Genomic DNA, 21,435 nt, shown 5'->3' on the forward strand with positions numbered 1-21,435 from the left:
AGGTCCATTGAGTCGTGTTAAATGAGAAGTACAAAGAAAATGTGGTGTAACGCATCATGATGCAGTTAGATGAGGTTGGTTTTTGCTGTGTCTGGGTCGGGTGGGTCCTCGTGGTCCATGACCCTCCTCTCCACAAGGAAACCCGATGAGATCCAATCACCTCTTCCTTTACACACAGTGAGCTCACCTCCCTATTTCCGATTGGATTGCTATATTTAGGAAACCACCCTGCGCTTTATAAAGAGATCGCTCTGGTTACTGGTAAAAATTTCTGGAGTTGGGAGACGGGAGCGGCTTACGGGACGCGTCTGTCCAGCCTCATTTAGACTATAAAAGCGGTGGGAGTGAGGACATCGAAGACTTTCGGGCGCTACATGTAAGCGAGAGCTGGAAAAAAGGCGAGAATGGCAGACATACGCAAGAAACTTGTGGTGGTGGGGGACGGCGCATGTGGGAAGACATGTCTGCTGATCCTGTTCAGCAAAGACGAGTTCCCTGAGGTGTACGTTCCCACTGTGTTTGAGACATATGTGGCGGACATAGAAGTGGACAACAAGCAGGTCCAGCTGGCTTTGTGGGACACCGCCGGACAGGAGGACTACGACCGGCTGCGGCCCCTCTCCTACCCGGACACCGATGTCATTTTGATGTGCTTCTCCGTGGACAGCCCGGACTCGCTGGAAAACATCCCCGAAAAGTGGGTGCCGGAAGTCAAACACTTTTGTCCCAATGTCCCCATCATATTAGTGGCAAACAAGAAGGATCTGCGTAACGACGAGAACGTAAAGAACGAGCTGGCCCGACTGAAGCTGGAGCCAGTGAAAACAGAGGATGGCCGGGCCATGGCCACGCGCATTGGCGCATATGACTATTTGGAGTGCTCAGCCAAAACCAAGGAGGGGATCTGGGAGGTGTTCGAGACCGCAACACGGGCGGCCTTGCAGAAACGGAAAACACCTTCAGGGAGCTGTCTCAAATGCTGTGTTTTGATGTGAATCGACGCAGTCTGGAGACAATGACACGCAGACTTTCCGCTGGGATCCACGTCTGAACATGTACGGGCAGTGGCCACGGCGTGGAGACTCCCCTGTAATCGGGCGACCTTGGCCGAACCAAAACGAACTGTGACTGCAGACACAATAAGTTTGTTTTAAACACACCGACTCGATAATAATCTGATATCGGTGTGTGCGTGTGTGTGTGTGCGTGTGTGTTTGAAAGGCGCTGGTTACGGCATGTCCTTTGTGGGTCACATGATCCCAGTCTGACAGGTGGAGGGGTAAAAAGGACAAAGCGCTACATTTCAGTGGACGCCTCATTCGCCCTCTCCTAATGTGGACGTGCACGGTCTTTCCAAAAGGCCTGCTTTTTCGAGCCAAGATTTCAATTGCTCACTTTTTGTGTTTCACAATGTTTGCATAGGCCACTGCCTCACTGCCAAGGCTATACTTTGTGATAAGCAAAGCAGTTAACAAATTGCACTCGTTATTTGTCCACTTTGTATTGTAAAATGACTGTATTTAGTTTGGGGGAATTATTGCACAGCACATGGACACTACAGTAACTCACAGAAGGTTTTATAAAGAGTACAAGTCGGTGTAAGGGTGGTGTTCAGTGTAGTTTCTTCTGATGTTTTACGCCATTTTGAATAAAGACATAGCTTATGTTTACAGTTCATGAGTTGGACTCAGGTTTGTTAGTTGTTACCACATCTTAAACAGCATGTTTTTTGACTTCACAGTATTACATAGTTTGGTAGTGTTCATACAGCAGGCCAGAGAGACTACACACTGACCAGTCTTGTAAAGGGCTAACCATGTTGACCAGTGTATTTTGCAAGTTTTCAGGTGGAGATTTTCTTACAGTCAAGTGTACAAACTGTTATCAGAAATATCTTTTACTTTAAGGTTTGCTAAGCATGCTGCTTCTGCCCCAACTTATATGCCTCCTGGTGGCAACAGTGACTCATTTTTGGGAGGACCCTCATGACAAAGGTGTGTTTTGAGCATGGATTATGAAACGGTGAAGGAAAAAATGACACAGATGCATTGTAGCCTGTAAATAATCCAACCAGAAAATGGAGGAAATGTCTTTTCCTTACAGCTAGAGCTGCAACAATAAGTCAATTAATCGATTGGTCGATTGAAAGAATTAAGTTTCCAACTATCATTAAAAAAACACTTTAGTTATTTGTCAAACAAAAATGTCAAACATTTGCTGGTTTCAGCTTGTTAAATGAGAGGATTTGATGTTTTTCTCTGTTGTTTATGACAGTAAATGAAGAGTCTTCGGACTGATGGTTGGACAAAAGAAGCAATTTGAAGACGCCTCTTTGGGCTATGAGAAATTGTGATGAGCATTTTTCACTTTTTTTTTGACTTATTAAAGACTAAATGATTAATTGATAGTGAAAATAATCCTAGATGCAGCCCTACTTACAACTCACCTGAACCAAATCATTTAAAGCACATACAGTATATGTCACCATGTTTCTGATCTCTGAGATCCAGGTATCCCAGAAACCAGTTTGTTTTTGTTTTTTGTTTTTTTTAAATTTAGCTTAATTTCCAGTTATGTGGGTGATTTTTAAGACTGAGTATGTGAGATGCTGGAGCATGTGAGCACTTTGCTCAATGAACACATTTTCTTAGTGTCATGAAAAGAAGAGAGGGCTTTGTCAGAGCTCTGTGAGCCAGTGGCACACTCTCATGGGATTCAGCCATCTGATGGCAACTGAAAATTTCAGAGGATATTTGTGCTCTGATTGGTTTTCAAAAAACCACAATCTTATAATAATTATGCAAACTTAAACAAAGGGTACCATTTTGACTAAAACACTAAACTAAATGTAAAGAGTGTTTTTTTTTTTTTCTGAAGCTGTTTAAAGTATTTTTACAGCAGTAAAACTGAATTGTGATTGATTGAGAGCCACAAAATACACACTTAATGTCTTCCGTTATGACTGTGAATGTACCTCAAGTTTATTTGGTCCAAAATATTGTTGGAGCTTTCGAAGTTAGCAACAGAAAGCAACGTATCTGAGCTTATTTTTCATACTTGTGTAATAAATTCAGCTCATGTTTGATGTCCACAGAAGTGTTGTTTTACTGTTCTCTTATATGATGGTGGGAGAGCTTGTTTAAATGACAGCTATGAACATCAGTTACACACTGTTGCTACACTGGAAATACTGGTGGATCCACTATTATCAGAGCTATTCTTTTAGTGATAATTGGAGACAAAAAATGCTCAATTTAGCTTTAAATATGTGATTTTTCTGCCTCTCAGTGAGTAAAATAAAAAAGAGTTTAAAGGAGTATCTTTTATAAATCCAACCAGAGTTACAATGTTGTAAAAGTCACATTCCTCCCTGCCTTCTGTTGCTGGGCTTTTTGCTGACTTACAGGACAGGAATGCATTGTGCTGGACTGGTTAATTTTCCCACACTGGCCCCCTTCATGTGCCTCTGATTTCCAATGTTGTTAGGTTATTATTCACTGATCAGACAGTGCACTTTTTCTCTTTTTTTTCTTTATTTTACTGGGGGTTTTAGGAGAAAAAGAACTAACTATGGAATCATGGAGAACAGCAATGCTGAAAATGTGCCAAAAGTATTTGTAAGAGTTCATCAAATTATGACCACGTTAATGTGTTGACATGATTTCTAGGTTTGAATGGTGGATTGGCAACAATGGATTTTTTGTGAGGAAAAACAATACTGAATGTAAGGGAACAAGTGGTACTGTTACGGGAAAGTCAATAAAAGAATCAATGTGTGTCACCACCTCTACTTTTCCGTTCTTTTGCCTCATTTTTTTCCACACGAAAGACAAGTACATAATGTGATGTTGTAGCTCTGTACTGTTTATCAAAATAATACGTATTCATTCACAAAGAAGCTCAGAGTAGAAAAATCCCATATAACACTAATTGCCCCCTTCTCATAATAAATAACATAAGATGTCTGCCAATACGTTCAATGGCCTTTTAAGGCATCTACACACATTGAAATACAAACAATGACTGAAGAATTAACATAAACATTTCTTATTAAGTTCATATTGTCATGATTATTGGTTCTATACATTTTCTTTACATTTACATTTTAAATAATTCCAGCGATACTTAATTCTTAATACTGTATATTTTACTGCATTACATTTATCTGACAATTATAGTTAGCAGACAGCTGATTACTATTTTAAATACAAAACATGATGAGTTTATAAAGTAGGATGAATGGTTATAGAATTAAGTATCCAGCAGTATGTACAACATTAAAGTAGTGCTTATTTATGCAGCAATAATTCAATAATATACTAGTCAAAGGGACATTTTTCCTGTATTATCAGCTATTTCACTTCTGATTCTTAAAGTACATTAAGTTAATATACTGAAGTACTTGTACTCAGGTAATAATTTAAAAGCACTTGCAATGGTGTGGTTTTATAATATTATATTGCTACTTCTGCTGAGGTAAATGACCTAAATATTTTTTGCAACACCACTTATGATAACACATAGCTGTCATTGAGAAAAATGTATTAATGTATTCCAAACGGAGAGTACATTTTAGGATGTTTTCCTATTGTTACCCACTGTCAAAATGACTCAGTAGCTATACTTATTCTCATTGTTTTATGATAAGAGAGCTTGTGCGTCCCAGAAGTTATTTGTGTCTCTGCTAAATTTAGACCTGAGGATACAAATGACTCAAGGGCATATGGCAGGGGTGTATAGTGAGCTTTTTAAAATTATACCACATTGTGACTGCAATGTTCAGTTTGTAGTCTAGTTCTTTTTTTTTTACAATGAGTAATTCTATTTTTATGGGTTCGATACACCAAGAATGTTTTACCTGTGTATAAAAATCTACCATAGTACCTTTGCTAACACTCTTAATATTATAAGCCTTTGAATGTTAAAGAAAAGAAATGCGGAGTTGTTTGCGGTACAAACTGTCTTTATTGAAAGCCACATATTGTTTTTTTTAAATAGTACAAGACATAAAGGGAGCACAGTGGGATCAAAACAACTGGGAGTCTATGGTGACATAAACAAAATTAATAATTTGAAAAAAAGAGTAGAGAGACAAGTACCATGGATACAGAAAACACTTGTTGGTATGCAGCTTTGTATTTTTTGATAGAATATATTTTACTGTTGTCTTAAATGGTTACATAACAGACACAGTCAATACAAACACTGTTAGCCATGGTCAGTTAGAACTCAAATGGCAAAGGAATGTCAACCTCCATCTGTCTGTCACCTACTCTTACAAATGGTTCAACATTTCTGCTTTTCTCTTTAAGTGTCTGAATCACATTGTTGTGGAAGGCGTTAACACGTTTTGCCATCAAGTCAAACCAGGACTGGATGTCAGCTTGAAGCTGTTCAGTTGACATGTCAGCCATAATATTTTCAAGTTTAGCTCTCACAACTCTTACATATTCCATAACAATTCTGCGGATCTCTTCAATCTGTCTGACAACATCAGCAAAAACACGTGAGTTGATGGCATCATTGTAAACATCAGTCACAAAGTTGGTGAGTCCCTCTACATTCTGAGATTTAATGGTTTGGAGAAACCTCTCAGTTTGTTCAATGGTAAACTGCATGAACTCAGAGAATTTGTTAATGATGTCTTCCAGCTGAATATCCCCCAGTTTCCTCACAGTGACAATCACTTGGTCCTGAATTCTCCCCAAAGCTACAAACAAGTCATCAAGAATTTCTCCCCCATTGACAATGTGGTTAGAGCCAGGGATGGTGAATTCGATGGCTCTGAAATAATCATGCACTGCTGTAAACATGGAGGCAAAGTACTCAGGAATCTTTTCAACAGCCTCTGAGGATACATCTGCAACAAAAGCACTGAATTTTTGGTAGACCTCAAGCCCGGACAGCCTCTCTTCATACCCAGGGATCTGGAACTTGGTCTCCCTCAGGAATTTAACAACAGCATCAAGAACAATTTCAACTTTCTTTTGGTACTCTCTGAGGATCAGAATGGTCTTATCTGTGACAGTTGTCATAACACTGGAAGGATTTACGGCTGCAAGGTTATCAACAGCTCTCTTGAACATCACTTTACCCTGCTCTTTAGCCTCCTCAAAAGAACGCCCAAGGCCTCTAGCACCTTTGTGGATGGTGTAGTATGCGCTGACAGCAGGATCAGACACCATTTCCATGACTGCGGGCACCTGTTCCTTCATTTGCATCATCACCTCATAAGGCATCTCCATATTCCAGGTTGTCTGAATGTTCAGCTTCTCGGAGTTCATCACAGATTTCTTCAGACCCAAGATATCAATGTCTGTTGAGGGCTCAGACTGTGGGAAAAGGTAAAGATAAGACAAAAAGACATGTTACTAACATATATACACACAACTGTTTACATTAAGTCACAATCAAAGGTCATTTGTGAGCAAACAAGTAAGGAAAAGTTCTCTTACCGGGTAGCGACCATAGAGTCTTGCTTTCAGTTGTGCTGGGCGCTTGGTCTGCATCTGAAGTGCAATGTGTCCTGCAGATGGAGAGGACATAGAAACAACAAGACCTTCATCTGGATTTCCAGTCATCTCCTGGTAGACTTCCATGGTCAGCTGAGGCAGATTGGACTTTACTGAGTTGGTGATGGAGGCATCCACGTTGTCATAGCTCAAAAAGATGGTGCTGTCATGGTTTCCCTCTACCAGTGGGTGTTTCACAGACACGACAGAGGCCATTTTAAATCCTCCAACTGTGTTCACGTTGCTGCTGCCCTCAATCTTTCCAGTCAGAATTTCAAATTCAGAGGATGAGGAAGCATCAAGTTTGATAACGATGCTGTCCTGGTTGAGGATGCTGGCATCAGTTTTGAGTGTGATCACTGCTGTTTTCATGGCAAACTCATAGGTCAGATCACCCATGACAGGGATGTTGATGGTTTGAATATTGGGCAGTGTGATTTTTGGAACAGTGAGTTTGCTGAGGGCAGATGGAACATGCAGAGCAGGCATTGTGATGAGACTGAAGTCAGGCACGGGGATGGTGAATGTGGACACCTCGATGTTCATTACTGGAACTTTGTAGGCAGGGACTGTGATGGTTTTGGGCAACTCAACGCTGTATTTTTCATACTCTGCCCTTGCTCTGTCATAAGATGTTGCCAGCATAGAAGCAGCCTTGTCCTTGCCGATGAGCATGTTCTTGTGCAGAGTCTTGACATTGGCATTAATGATATTGATGAGTGGATCCACATTAATGTTGATGGTGATCATCTCAGGGTTCTTCACGTACTTCAGCTTGGAGCTCATGTCCAGTGTCTGCTGAGTTGTGGTCAGGAGGTTGCCCAGGCCAGTTTCCTCCCACAGTGAAAAGTCCTCTACACTTGGTGTCTTCATACCAACAAATGGCACAGTCATTTCAGGAATGGTGATAGGCTCCTTCAGGACATCCAGATTTGCTTCGCCGTTAACCTGGGCAAAGATGTTAATTTCTCTCTCTCCATTATCCATCGTGAAGTAATGGGAGTATTTGTACTGGTTGAATCGCGCAAGACCTGTCCAGCTTGCTTGCTGCACCTCAGAGTTCAGGGTAAAAGACATGTCATTCTGGAGATCTGTCTTTCCAGACAGACTGAATGGAAGGGCAACCTTGGCATTTCCCTTGTTCTTGGTGTCAAACACGAGCTCATTAGGTGTGACTGAAGCAAGCACAGAGCTTGAGAGAGTTCCCTCCACTGGTCCAGCTAGCTCTGCATTGTGAGAGGCGGTGAAATCGATTTTCATGTCTTCAGCCTTAGCCTGGAGCTTGACCTCTGCAATGCTGTCCTTCATGACGGGTGTTTCGGTCTCAACCTTGGCACTAATGATTACATGGCGGAAAATGCAGATATCGGCATCCACATTCTGGCTCATTTTGAAGTTGGTGCTGCCTGTTGCTCCAGTGAAAGTCACCTTGGCTGTGTGGAGATCCATGCTCACCTCCATGTCACTCTTGTGGGTTGCCTCATCTGAGAAGTCGCGAACAGCATACTTTCCATCAGCCAGATTGTTAATGGTCAGACGGGCAGTGCCATCTTCAAGCTGGAAAACGTTCTTTTGATTCATTGATGTTTCGCTGAAGATGTTGAGGAGTGGCATGTTGATTGTATGTTTGTAGCCAGTCTCTACTTTAGCAGAAGCTCCATTTTCCATGGCAAAGAAAGCATTGTTGACCAGTTCTGCAACATAGGCCTCGGTGTTGGCATTTGCAATTGTTTCAGCAGAACCTTGAGCTGACAGGCCATAGAGAGTCATGGAGCCCTTGTGGTCAAGTGTAAAGCTTGACTGGTCAACTTTGACGTTCTCAGTGATGGACAGACGGTTCATCCTGGGTGCAGCAAAATGAGCACTGGCATCCACAGTGAAGGCAAGGACTCTCAAAGAGGATGTAGCCTCTGAGTTGAAGTTAATTTTGAACTCTGGTGTGACTGATGTAGTTGTGGTATTTTCCAGGTCAGCAGTGGTCTTGAGTGTGTAATCAGGTGAGGTGACTCTGAACTCTCCATAGAGTTTTCCAAAGGAGGGAATCTTGCTCATTTCAATCATTTTCTCTTTCAGCTCCATGGTGAATGTGTCATAATCAAAAGATCTGATTTTCTGGACCAATCTCATGACATAGTCACTCATGTCATCAATCAGTTGTTTGAAGTCAAAGGAGTACACCTCATTCATAAGCTCCTGAACAGGTAGCATGATTCTTTTGACCACAGGCTGGATATCAATTGATCTGAGAGTGGCAAATGCAGACTGAATCTTTTCCCTCACCTGATACTGCTTCATAATTTTAACAACCTCATCCATGATGGCTGTAATAATGTTCTCAACCTCATAGCTGGAGAGGATCTCCTCTACTTTGGCATAAATTACATTGAACTTGGTATCAATGTTGTTCCTCTTGATCCAATCCATGATAGTTTCCTTAATTGATTTCAACATATTCATGACATATTCTGTTGGGAACTGGGCTGTCAGGTTGGTCATAAAGTTTTCCACTGAGTTGATAAACTTTCTCAGGTCCTGGACAAACAGGTTGAAGTCAAAGTTGTCAATGACCTCCTTCAGTTCTGACACTTTGTTCTGGAACTTGGCACTGATCTCATACCTGGTGTTGATGTCTCTCAGCATCTCAATGCTGGTGTCCATCAGCCTCATCATTGTGGCCTTTACATTCTCAATAACTGCAGGCAGATGCTCAATGAATGGGATCTGGATGAAGTGGCTGTCATCATTCTTGTCATATTTCACAAATCCAGAGATGGTGTAATCTTGACTGGCATCACTGAAGAGGGGGGTTGAGGCAGCTCCCATCATCTCGATACCCATTCTTTCTTCATTGTTATAGGCCTTCATTTCTTGAGTAAAGGTGTGCTCATTTAATTTGGATGTCATCTCCAGTGTGACACTCTGCTCTTGGAGGCTCAGCATGCTGTTGAATTTGTTGTTCATGTTGGTCTTGATAGTGGGTCTACCCTCCAGTTCATGGGTGGTTGAGGCTCTGTGCTCAAATGACTGTGTGAACAGCATGGGTTCTGCTTTCAGGAGGAATTTGCTATATACTTCGCCGCTCTGCTGTCCGTACAGATACACTGTACCATCTGAGTTGAAAATGGCATCAATGTTCAGGGTGAAAGGTGCAGCAACAGTTTTGACTGTGCTCTCCAGACGCAGAGATGGTGAGTTGAAGTTAAGCACATTGTCGAACTTCATGTTCAGACCAGCAACCTCCATATCAGTGGTGTGTGTCATGTGAGTGTCCAGGAGTTTGCCATTGGTGTTGTACTTTGCAGAGAGGACCATGTCGACAAACTTGACTTCATAAGTGTGCTTCAGCTCTTCCTCTGAGAAGACTCCCATCATTGTTCCAGTCAGCTCCATGTTGTAGGGCTCTGCCTTGAGCTGGGCATCATTCACAAAGTTAATGTCCATGATCTTCAGGTCATTCTTCACAATAACTGAGGCAGTGAAACGCTCCATGGTGACTGTGATGTCATGCATGTAGGAGTTCCTGTCATTAAGGAAGTTGTCAGTCTTGGAGCGGAGAGTAAAAGATCTCATCGCGAGAGACAGTGAGTGGGTGTTTTCGGTCCTCATCTCATTGAGAGATCCAACAATGTTGTTGGAGAGGATCAGGCCATCTTCATTCACTCTGAGGTTCACTCTGTTCCTGGTGTTCATGTCAAACAGGTTACCCTTAAAGACACCGTTGAGATACACTTCTGTGCTTGCAAGCTTTCCCTCAACGTTGAGCTCAGCTTTGTTGTCTTTAATGGCTCCCTTAGTTGTGAGGGACATGGTGGCACCAGAGGTATCAACTCCACCATGGAAAACATTCTCAAAGGTCATCGGGCTGTACTGAGCAGTTGTTGTGCAGCTGGTGGTCAGACCATTCGAGTTCAGGGCCAAAGTTGCCTTGTGAGAGGCAAGGCTTGCAAAGATGTTCATGGAGGCATCAACATTGATCTCCAAGCCTGAGGGGTTCAGGGACCCAGTCAGCAAAGAGTAAGCACGGTTATTGGTGTCATCAGCTTGATTCTCAATCCTAAGGCTGGCCTGTCCATCGGAGGCAGAGAACTCCATCTGGCTACGAAGCATTCGCTCATCAGCCTTGGTCACAGAGTCAGACTGCATGGTGAGCTTGACATCCTTGTAGCGAAGGCTCATTTTGGTGGTGTGCTTGATGGGGTCGCTGTTCATGTTGGTGTTGGACTCAACCAGAAGCTCCTCATTTGCAAATGATGCCTTGATCTTGTTTGCAACCTTCAGGATTTCAGAGTTCACCCTCAGTGTGCTCTCCATTCTTGCTTCTTTCTTTGCTGGCTCAACAGAGAAGGTGTGGAGGTAGGTGGTGCTAGCACTCATGGGGCCAATAGTCACACTTCCGTCTGTGTTGATATCTCCAGAGAGCATGTTTGAGTCTAGGCCAGCCTGGGTGGTGATAGTCAGAGAGGTCTCCATACCCATAGGGGAGGTGGCGAACACATTGTACTTTCCTGTTGACATCACATTGTCTGTGACAGCGATGGTTTCCAGCACACTAAAGCCTGTATTCATGAGCATGTGGTTCAGGGAAGCATCAATATTGAACTTCATGGTTTTATCAGCTGTGTCGATGACTTTTGTGGCTCCTTTAAAAAAGACAAAACAGTAAAATATTAATTAATGTCAACTTTTATGTTGTTTCTCTTGTATTAAAAAAGTTATAATTGCTTATAATTATTATAATTGAACTCTAATTAAAGAAAATAATAAACATTAAATTACCCTCAGTTGAGAAGGACAGAACCTTGATTGGACTCTCAGCCATGATGCTGAACTTGGCGAAGTAGCTAGGAGAATCTGCAGTGTTGTTACCAGCAGACACCATTGCCTCCCAGTCATAATAGTTGCTGTTGACCTTGGCAGACACTTCCATCATTCCCATCAGAGGCAGGACGAGATCATACTCAGAGGGGATGGTAAAAGTGGGGATTTGGATTTCCTTTGAGGCAAAGTCCATGCCCAGCTGAGGCATGGAGATGGCTGGGGAGGTGACCACTGGAGGTATCCTCAGCTCCTCAGATGATTTGCCACCAAGAGGCAGAGGAATGCTGATGGTCAAACGGTCATGGTTGAACTGGTATCTGAACGTGCTTTCCCTGGGGAAAGGATGAAAGCAGAATATTTAATAAATTCATAACAGACATTTAACTGGTGAGTAAATGTGGCACGTATGAAACAAATGTAAATGATAATTATTATCCAATGCAGGGTTTACTTACATGTTCATGAACAGGTTTTCAGGCATGGAGGGCATCTCCATATCCATATCTGCCATTTTGTTCCTCAGAGTCTCAACATAGGGAACATCATTTGAGATCTTGTCCATCCAGATATTGCTGGCCTGATGAAAAACCAACAAAATCTTATGCTTTAGTCTGAAAGAACTACAATGAAGTCAAGGTCTGCTAAAATAGTTACAGTGGTTATATTCTTCTCACCTCAACTGCCTTGTTGAAGATGTGACGCACTTTCATGTCAGTCTTGACAACCTGCTGGTCCATGACATCCTCCACAAACTGCCTGAGCCAGGCCTGGAGAGCTTCAGTGTAAGGCACCAGCATCTTAGTATCAGCGTTCATGTTGGACATCAGCTGAACCTCAGCCTGGTCTTCGCCTGATATACAAAACATTGAGCATTTTTTTTTACTTTTAAATTTGAGACAGTGTTTGGCAAATGCGTGAAATGATCAGTCTCCAAAGTCCATTAGTACTATTTTCTTAATCAGACTCACCATATTTGAATGTGACTGCCTGGATGGAAGAGGTCTCTGGGAACTTGACATCACTTTTGATCTCCATGGTGAGTCCATCAGCGTTGTTCATAGCAGTAGCAGTAATGGTGGCATCAGTTCTGAGTGAGGGGACCAGCAGCTGAATCTCCATCATGCCATCAGTCATGGCCTGAAGCCTGTGATTATTAAAAAATAATCCATTCAAGCCTTGCATATTGAAAAAATTGCATAAAGACGTGTAAATGAGTACATAGTTTTTGATAGTGTGTTTGAACAAGTTTTTTGTTTGTATTGACTCACTTGGCACGGCCAATCAGAGAGAGCTGGGGCACATTCTTGTTGTTGAACTCGATTGTAATGGCTTTGCCTTTGGTACTGCTGTCAGTCATGCCAATCTTGACACCGGCCTCAACATCAAAGTCAGGGATCTCAAACTGGGTGGTGAAGACATTCCTGTTCCTGTTGTACTTCATGGTGGCTGTAGCCTCGGTAGGCTGAGCACCTAAAGCCACAAAGTTAGAAAAAGTACAACTTGATTATTGATGTTTGTATGTAACCCCTTAAAATGAAAAGGGAAGTTATGGCACGTAGTTTATCTATTTTTTTTTTATCCAAATAAGATGCTCATACCCTCAGCTCTCAGGATCATCTTCAAAGAATCAACCTTCTGGCGACCGTCCTTTCCTTCACTGAGGAGCTTGTAGGCGATGGTGGCTGTGTACTCAGAGACCTCATCAGAGGGCTTGATGTCCAAATCAAATCTAATGTCAAAAGAACAAAGTTTAAGTCTCTGCTGACATTGTGCAATCAGTGATATTAAAATTGACAAAATAATGACATATTCTTCAAAAAAACAACTTACCCAGTCTCCCCAGTCAGGGGGAAGTAAGGAGTCTGATCACCAGTCTCAGCATAGAGTGTTTTGGTGCAGTATCTGACTCCAGAGAAGAGAGGACTGCAGCTTGCATCACCCATTCTGTGTGGGATCACTGAAGCGAAATCACTGCCGACAATCTTCACTCTATTCCTATTTTAAATTTAAAAACAGCAGAATGAGTTTTGATCATCTATTGACTTGCTGTAATAAACATCACATATGTTGCCACATGTTGAAACACTGTACCACTAAACAAATACATCAGAAAAACATGTGCCATCTACTATGAAAGCTACTTGCTTACTTCTATTTTATTTTATGTTATGTGTTACCTGATCCTGAAGAACTTTGTGGTGCCCTGTGGGGCAGGGATGGAAAGCTTGACCTGGTTCTCCTCCATGGTGATCTTGGCATTGAGCGCACTCTCGTGGTACATGTTGGTGCTCATCTCCACAGCGGACACAACAAATTCGGGGATATGGACTCCCATGCGAGTCACAAACTCAACTCCAGCAGAGGGCATGAACATCAGCTCCTTCTGTTGACAAGAAACATAGATCACATGAAATTAAATAGGTTGCAGAGTCAGGAATGACACATACAACTACTACAATCTCCAACAACAAGAGTAGTGCTAGAATTTATGATGATAGGGACATTTTGAGAACTATTTCAATACTATATCATAATAAAAGAACTATAATTGACTTTTTTAATATAGCATTGAAAATAGGTTGATGACAAGTTGGTAAATATACCATGTTTGGAGACATGCGAAGGCCTCCCTTAGCACCAGGAGTGAAGGTACCAGACAGAGCAAATGTCAGAGGCATTCCAGATGCTGTTGGCATGATGAATTTGTTGTCCATGAAGATGTAATGGGCAAAGACCTCATTGTCAGTGCTGGACATGATGCTAGCCATGACCTGATAAAAAGAATCAACAGACACTTTGAAATCTTTCTCATTGTGTTAAAAAAAGATGGACATTTTCAGACAAGCATTACATTAAATGGATAACAAGAGTAAAGAAAAGTACCTTGGCAGGGAAGATCCTCATGAAAATATCGGCATACATCTTTGCATTGTCAGCAATAAACCTCAGTTCAGTGCCCTTGATGTAGCCAAGCTCAGCTCCCATGATCCTCAGGTAGGCCATGGCCTCTGGGGATTCCTGACTCTGCAGATCTTTCACCAGCTTGTTGAAGTTGCGAACAATTTCTCTCACAAGATTTTCAGGAACCTTTTGGAAAAAAGTTGTATTAGTTGTGGCGGAATTGGTGGAAATGATAATTCAGCCTGATGGCTGGTTAAGAGTGTTTAACAGTAATAATGAAACAAAAGCTATACCCTTCTTTCTTCTGTGTCTGGGGAAGCAACAAATTTATTCAGCACTGGTACGTTGTCGACAGCCCAGTACATAGTCTTGGTCAGGGTGTCAGGGAAGAACCCGTTCTTTCCAAACAAAGCTTCAATGGTTGGTTCGAAGCCCTTTCCTTCCATGCCAACCTATCAGAAAAAAAAGCGCGTGGGTTTAGTGTGTTTAAGTCTGAATCTAGGCCACGTAATTCTCTTATAAATGCTGTTAAACTTGATTTAGCTTTGCCAAAAAAAGTAAACAGCAAATAATAATAAGAAAAATGCAGCAATGATTGTAGTTGATTGTAGTTTTCTGCTGTCATTAATAAAAGTTTCTCTGCTAGTGTTTCTTCTAAGTGTAAAATTACAATTTGAAGCAGCAATAAATTACTGATTATTATGGCCTGCAGTAATACATACCTCCCAAATATCCATGCTGAAACCAAAGGCTTTCAGGGTAGTTTCCAGCATGACCTCCCTTGGCATCTGGCTGCTGGGATCAAAGATAATGTTGCCCTGGATGTTGGCTGCCATGTTCTCCTGTGCCACGCCCAGCATGTAGTTGCGAGACTTTGTGGTGTATTCATTATGTGTGACGAATTCAGTGTCCTGCAGGGCATCCATGATCTTCCTTCCAAGCCTAGGGTAGTAGTGAAATTTAAAACAATCAGCTGAATATAAGTAGTCAGGTGGCTAAATCTGCACAGTATTTCCATGACACAAAGTATAAATTGTGTTGTCAGTTGAAAGGTGCTTAATTCTTACTTCTGGGTCTCTGCATCAGTGGAGGAAATGATGTTGTAGATGTGGGAGGTCACAAAGGACTTGATCTGTACGTTCTGCTCCTGGGTAAGCAGCTTCTTCACCATGTTGTCGATGTCACTGTCCTTGGGATTTCTCATCAGAACCAGGTAAGCTGCCAGGCGCTTCTGCACAGCACCCTTGGGGTACTGGCTGACCCTCTGGAGGTTAGAGCGAACCTGGATAGAAAAACAACAATAACTTGTTTGTCACTGTATTTCAGGAAACTCCACACTATAAAACTAAGGAACCAGAATACTGTCCGTCTGTGGCGTGTGCTGTTGTTTACCTCATCGGTCACAGACATGCGTCTGAAAGCCTGGATGGCAGCCAGCTGCACAGACAGTGTGGTTGCAGGCTGTCTCATGCACTTCAGCAGGGTGGTCTTTATAGCAGGGTCAACAGCCTCCATTGCATCTCCCATGTTACCAATAACCTGGATGGAATAATATAGACATTTAGACAGGGTTCTACCTATAAAGGTTAATTTAATCAAGTTCTAATCAGAGTTTAGCAAAATTAGGTTTAAAATGTGTGAATCCAGATTTAAAAATAAGTAGAGCTCTCTTTACAATTTAAAACTAATCTCAGTTTAATAAATTCAAGTTTAGTGATTAAAAGGAGTTTAATGTTTTAATCCTTGCAGTTTGAAATTGAATCCTTGCCTTAGAGCAAACATGGAACTGGAACTGGAAATTGTACTTTTATAAGGGGTTTATGTTCAAAGCTGGCTAATTACCCTCAGGGTCAGGAAGGTCAGATCTTTCTCTCCAGCACAGTCAGCACCCAGGAGAGAAGCCATGAACTCAGAGACAGCAGTGATCTCAGGAGTGACACCTTCAGCCTGGTACAGTCTGGTGACAAAGTTAGATATTAGTGATTTGCAACAGAAACCATGCACTCTACTACAGTATTGAGTAATTTCCTCAGATAAAAAAAGAGATGATATGTAGGTTACTTACTTCCTGGCCACATTGCTCAGGGCATACATGATGGGTTTGCTCTGCTTGTACTCAGCCATAGCCAGCATGTCTTTCACCATGAGGCGGGATGGGTTAGGCAGCAGTCCCAGGGCGTAGACGGCAGCATCGACCTCAAGAGCACTTTCGTCAAAGGTCCTGAGACCCTTCAGCATGGCGCTGGTGCACTCTGGGGTGCCGCACTGAGCCAGAGCTTGCCACGTCAGAAAGAAGTTCATGTCCATCATCTCGACGGCAGTGGATCCCAGGATGTCAGCCTTCAGGCCACGCAGCTCGGACACCAGCTTGTGGAAGAGGCTTGCACGCTGCTCGCCCTCAGTGGTCTGTGACAGGGTGCTCAGCTGCTGCAGTGTGTTGATGGCAGCATCCTTGGTCTGCACAGGGGACTTGTCGTCAGCAACGTCCATGGACAGATACCTGAGGTTGCCCTCATCTGCACAGATTTGATCCACAGTCAGAAAGGTTTGACACGTTTGGCATACTGAGAATATTTGGATATTTTTCAAACTGTTTTAAAAAACTGAAATACTCACTGCGCTCAAAAACTCTGTCATTGATCTTGGAAGTCTCTCTCAGAGTCACAGTCTGCTTCACCATGGAAGAAATTCCATATTCACTCCTGTTTGCAGAGGAAATTAGTTGATTTCAACAAATTAATCACCATAGGAAATGACACTAGGTCTGACATTAGCGATTTCTACCAGTCTGCTTGGAATGTTTTGGAAATATGGACCAGTTAGGAGAAAACAATGCACAAAATCTTGAAATGTTTGCTAGAGCTCAAGCAATTAAATGCTCATACAAACATAAAAAAGATCAAATATTTTTCTGTGACATGAGAAACTGGTATTATCATGCATTTAAAAAAATATCTAAATAGCATCACAGCTAACACAACTAGCATGACAAAACTGATGCTTGAAATGGGTCACTTTAATAGAGTCTGAAACACTCTGTAAATGTGATACTTTGTTATTTATGGATGCTTCATTGTTTTAAAACCTACTTGTGGGAGAGGGGCAGGAAGATGTGTTTCTCTGTGCAGATCCCACTGGTCATGTGCTTCTTCTGGTTGTCAAACTTGTAGTTGCAAGTCTGGGTGCTGCTGATCATCTTGGACAGAGGGAAGTTCTGATGGGAGAAAGACAAAATCAGTGTGTTCTGTTAGAGCAGACTGCTGGAAAACAGCTAAATAAATAGCATAACTGAAGATGTATTTGATGTTTTTGTTTTCACATAGGTTGCCTTTAAGTGTTCTTTTGCTGGCTTTATAAATCCATCCATCAGTAGATATATTCCATGAAATTATAGCTCCTTAATTAAAATAAATCTCACCGTCCTCTACTTGGAAGTGAGTGCTAAAACTTTTTCCAAATCTAATTCCCAATCTAACAAATCCTGGCTTTAGTTTGACAGTATGACAGTATGAGGTTGGTGCTTGCTCTCTTACCATGCCGGTGATGAGGGCCAGTGGGCTGGTTTCCTGCCTGCGGGCAAAGAACTCATCACATTTGGCGAGATCCCTGCTGACAGTCACATCAGTGGCGATGTCCTCTCTGGTGTTGACGGCGAAGTCGGTGGTGCACACTCCATGCACGGTAGCCTAACAAAAAAAAAAAAAAAAAAAAAAAAAAAAAAAAAAAAGATGAGAGGCTGTTGGAACCAATTTAAAAAATACAAAGTTTGAAGAGCATGGTAAACGTGTTATTTGTCCTTTAGCACCTTCCCTGTACCTGATTATCAATTGATCAGACACATTGCCCCCCATTATGAGGGCAGATGATGCCATCAAAAAGATAAACTTATCTAGGACTTTGACCTGCAGCTGAAGATAGTCATTGTGAGAACATGATGTTACAGAGTCATTTATCACCTGCGACTGGGGCAGCTTATCTACTCATTGTGCAACTTGTTTATCTCTGTATGAGTCTATGTGGTAACTCAGTAAATAATGAAAACAAAGCAATAAAACAGTCTAAGGCACCTACCATTTTGTTGTTCCTCTCCTCCTCCATGACTGGCACGATGAGAGCAGAGACAATTCCCCTCTTGATGTTCAGGATGTTGACAGGCTCATCATCCTCGGGGTAGAGTTTGACATCAGTCTGTCCCTCAACTGTGATCTTCAGGGCATTCCTGTTGACGTGGACAGAACAACATTTACAATCTGCAATGTAGCCCTTACTCTTCATTTATTTCCTTGATTTTGGCCACTTTTCTGCACATGCAGCCCTCAAATTTCCATTGCAGACTAAATACTAATACAGATGATTGGCTATGGAGTCACTGTCACCATTAACGCACACAGAAGCGGTCACAGATGTATTTTGTTTTCAGTGCACACAGAAATAGCTATCATTGTATTTAAATGTAAAACAAACCTACATGTAGCACTGTGATCATGTCAAACCATACTTCAAATCTACACTTATGTGATTGGCTGAAGTGGAAGAAGCCATCTGATTGCCTACAGATAATCCTCTGCTGAAAATGCACTTAAGTTCACAAATAACAAGCCCGTAAGATTTCCACTACATTTATTCAAAACAAGAAATGTGTGTGTGCATCAGAAGTACAAATGTTTAAGGCTGAATCATTAGGATTTGTACTTAACACAGCAAAATAATGAGAAAATAAGTGGGTCATAAGTGATGATCAAAAGGGATTATGTTTATTTGAGTCTACGTATTGTCTTTTCTTTTCTTTTTTTTAAAGAAAGCATAGCATATTATGACTTTAACCTTATTTTTTTCATTTGCTTTATATTTATGTGCAATAATAACTATTTTGTGCCCAAAGAAAAATATTTATGTGGAGAGAGTTACTGTGAATCCTTCTGTGTGCGTCCATTAATATTGAGACTGATCTGACTCCATGGAGTTCTACATGTTCACCAGAAACCTAACAACTTACTTGGCCATGGCAGCTTCGAAAGCCTCAGCTCCATCAACAGGACGATACACTATGTTACCGTCTGAATCCACCTCAGAGATCTCCCTCATGGAGCACTCTGTGGTGCGGAGGATGAAGCTACAGGTCTGGGGCACATCAACTTCAACCTGTGCAGGACATTAAACATTTCCTTCAGTACAGCTGTTTTCTATTCAGGGTCACAACACTGTTTTGTTTGCAGTAATGATCGGGGGGCTGTGTGAGACTTACTCTGCAGGAGACTTCAGGGCCGCTCTGGCTGGGTGTTGCTCCGTTCACGCCATTAAATGTCTCAGCTTTGTAGTCGTACACAAATCGTCTGAAGTTCTTGAATCTTTTGGCCACTAAAAAGTGTTGGAAACATCAGTTAGAGCACTGTAACGTTAATGTGCACATATTAGGTTGTCTGTCTTTCCTTGTGTATTTATGTTTGGGCTACTTCCACCTAAATAATGTCAGGTGTAAATAAAATTGCTCACTTCACTGTATTGTAACTGCCTGTAAGAGCACTGAGGTACTCACAGCAGGACAGTGGTTTAACAGTCTGACTATTAAGCCATGGAAAATTTTATTTAGACAATTTATCAAATATGTATAAATATAAATATAAATATAAATATAAATATAAATATAATATGAAAGTCACCCACCAAGATGTTTGCTGAGTGCTTGAAAGATGAGAATATAATAATGTACAAACATAATATCTAACAGCTGCAGTATTTCCCTTTTTTGTTTTGTTTTGTTTATAAACTTTAAATATTTAAATTGATATTGTAATTCCAAGAAACATGATGCTTTGTCGCATATCTGTCTAAGTAAATCACATCTTATAACAGTTATTTAAAAAAAATGTTAAGATTAAAAAAACAACTTACAAAAGCAAACTGGTTCCTCAGCACTTCCCACATCTTGCTCTGTGAAGGAGAGAAGAAATTGTTTGCTTGACATTTTTAAAAGCCATAATTCACACTAAAACTTAACTGAGAACATTTGAATACTTAAATTATATAAACCCAGTATTTACAAGTATGATTAAACCATTAATAAGTATTTATTCTTTGCTTTTAGCTCAAAATTCTGTATGAAAATCACAACTAGTATGGCAAAATGAATGCTTGAGTACCAAACCTGCTATTAAACAGCACTTAAGTTTGTCACATTATCGTATTTTAACATGTACAAACTTTTTTTTTTCTCAGATAGAGTTACACATACAACACTGCATCCTTAAATTCTATTAGCTTCCAAATAAAATAATAATACTTACGGGCTAGTGTGTATGTGCCCAGCAGCAGCAAAAGGCAGAGCTTGGTACCCCCCATGATGGGCTCAGTAAAGCTCCTGAAGCCTTGAAGTAAAGGAGAGTCCTCCTCTTTCAGTGAAGACTAATTCTTCTGCGCCGCTCCTCTGGCTTTTATAGTCCTCCAGTGTTACTGTATGTGATCACCAGGACGTGCAAATGTGTTGCCCTGGTTCCAAAGTCTGAGCAGTCCTTGTGGCAGGCCAAAGGTTATAACGTTTAACAAACCAGGACTTGTCTGTCAGCACTGGGTGGAGGTGGAGGTGGGGGCTGTGTGATTATGTCAGATTACCTCTTCGGCTCTTCTTTTATTATTTGGGGTGGTTTTCTTGAGATATTAGCAGTGCTTTAATGGAGAAATAAATATATTAATGTCGATCATTAAAGGAAATCAAATGTATCTAAAAAAAAACACTTGTAATCAGATTATAGTCATATAATAGCTCATATATCCTGAATCACTAACTTTGATTGCTTGTTTGCTCAAAGGGTGAAACACAAGTCAACTAATTTGGTTGTATCAGCAAAGCAAGGGGATATAATTTACTTTAAAAAAAATGTTCAAAAGTATTGTTCAAAAGTATTGTTCAAAAGTATTGTCTGCAACTCAAGTGACTGTCATGGTTTTCATTTTTTAAAACGTGTGATTTTATGTTGAAAGACACTGTTTGACCAATTCAAAAGGAAGTTCTTTACTGAAATTGTCTAAAGTTTTTGTTAGCACATTGTCGTTTCACACTTTATACACCTTTGAATACGTTAAATGGATGGTTTAATATTGAGAATATGATAAATGATTACGGACAGGTGAAACTCAGGATTCAAGGGTGGAAATTTTCTTTTTTGTAGTGTATTTATCTAAATCACATCTTATCTAACTCTTATGA

The 21,435-nt window shown here is 41.2% G+C and overlaps 2 protein-coding genes across 2 annotated transcripts; one reads left to right on the forward strand and one right to left on the reverse strand.

Moving 5' to 3' along the window:
- Nucleotides 1–247: 247 nt before the first annotated feature.
- LOC146314458 (rho-related GTP-binding protein RhoB) lies at nt 248–3,790 on the forward strand. The gene has a single exon (XM_084738255.1). The coding sequence runs from the start codon at nt 405–407 to the stop codon at nt 993–995; it is 591 nt and encodes a 196-aa protein (XP_084594381.1). The 5' UTR covers nt 248–404; the 3' UTR covers nt 996–3,790.
- A 1,152-nt stretch (nt 3,791–4,942) lies between these two features.
- Nucleotides 4,943–20,627, reverse strand: LOC146314459 (apolipoprotein B-100-like). The gene is made up of 26 exons (XM_084738246.1): nt 20,516–20,627; nt 20,124–20,162; nt 19,477–19,589; nt 19,228–19,373; nt 18,303–18,450; nt 17,765–17,917; nt 17,321–17,445; nt 16,848–16,933; nt 16,297–16,747; nt 16,074–16,188; nt 15,624–15,770; nt 15,299–15,513; nt 14,954–15,173; nt 14,525–14,683; nt 14,214–14,417; nt 13,934–14,101; nt 13,508–13,713; nt 13,161–13,325; nt 12,929–13,059; nt 12,599–12,800; nt 12,299–12,474; nt 12,005–12,180; nt 11,786–11,907; nt 11,289–11,662; nt 6,456–11,152; nt 4,943–6,332 (listed from the first exon to the last, which is right to left on the reverse strand). The coding sequence occupies exons 1-26, from the start codon at nt 20,568–20,570 to the stop codon at nt 5,223–5,225; spliced, it is 9,903 nt and encodes a 3,300-aa protein (XP_084594372.1). The 5' UTR covers nt 20,571–20,627; the 3' UTR covers nt 4,943–5,222.
- Nucleotides 20,628–21,435: the final 808 nt, after the last annotated feature.

The sequence above is a fragment of the Lutjanus erythropterus genome, chromosome 15, assembly GCF_056507025.1.
Source record: "Lutjanus erythropterus isolate fLutEry1 chromosome 15, fLutEry1.hap2, whole genome shotgun sequence".
NCBI lineage: Eukaryota > Metazoa > Chordata > Actinopteri > Lutjaniformes > Lutjanidae > Lutjanus > Lutjanus erythropterus.

Bases quoted from the DNA above. Each gene is read 5' to 3' on its own strand.
- LOC146314458 (XM_084738255.1), top strand. From the start codon at position 405: ATGGCAGACATACGCAAGAAACTTGTGGTGGTGGGGGACGGCGCATGT.
- LOC146314459 (XM_084738246.1), bottom strand. From the start codon at position 20,570: ATGGGGGGTACCAAGCTCTGCCTTTTGCTGCTGCTGGGCACATACACA. The intron at 14,418-14,524 runs GTATAGCTTTTG...TTTTTCCAAAAG, and splicing joins CAGACACAGAAGAAAGAAGG to GTTCCTGAAAATCTTGTGAG. The intron at 11,908-12,004 runs GTGAGAAGAATA...GTTTTTCATCAG, and splicing joins TCTTCAACAAGGCAGTTGAG to GCCAGCAATATCTGGATGGA.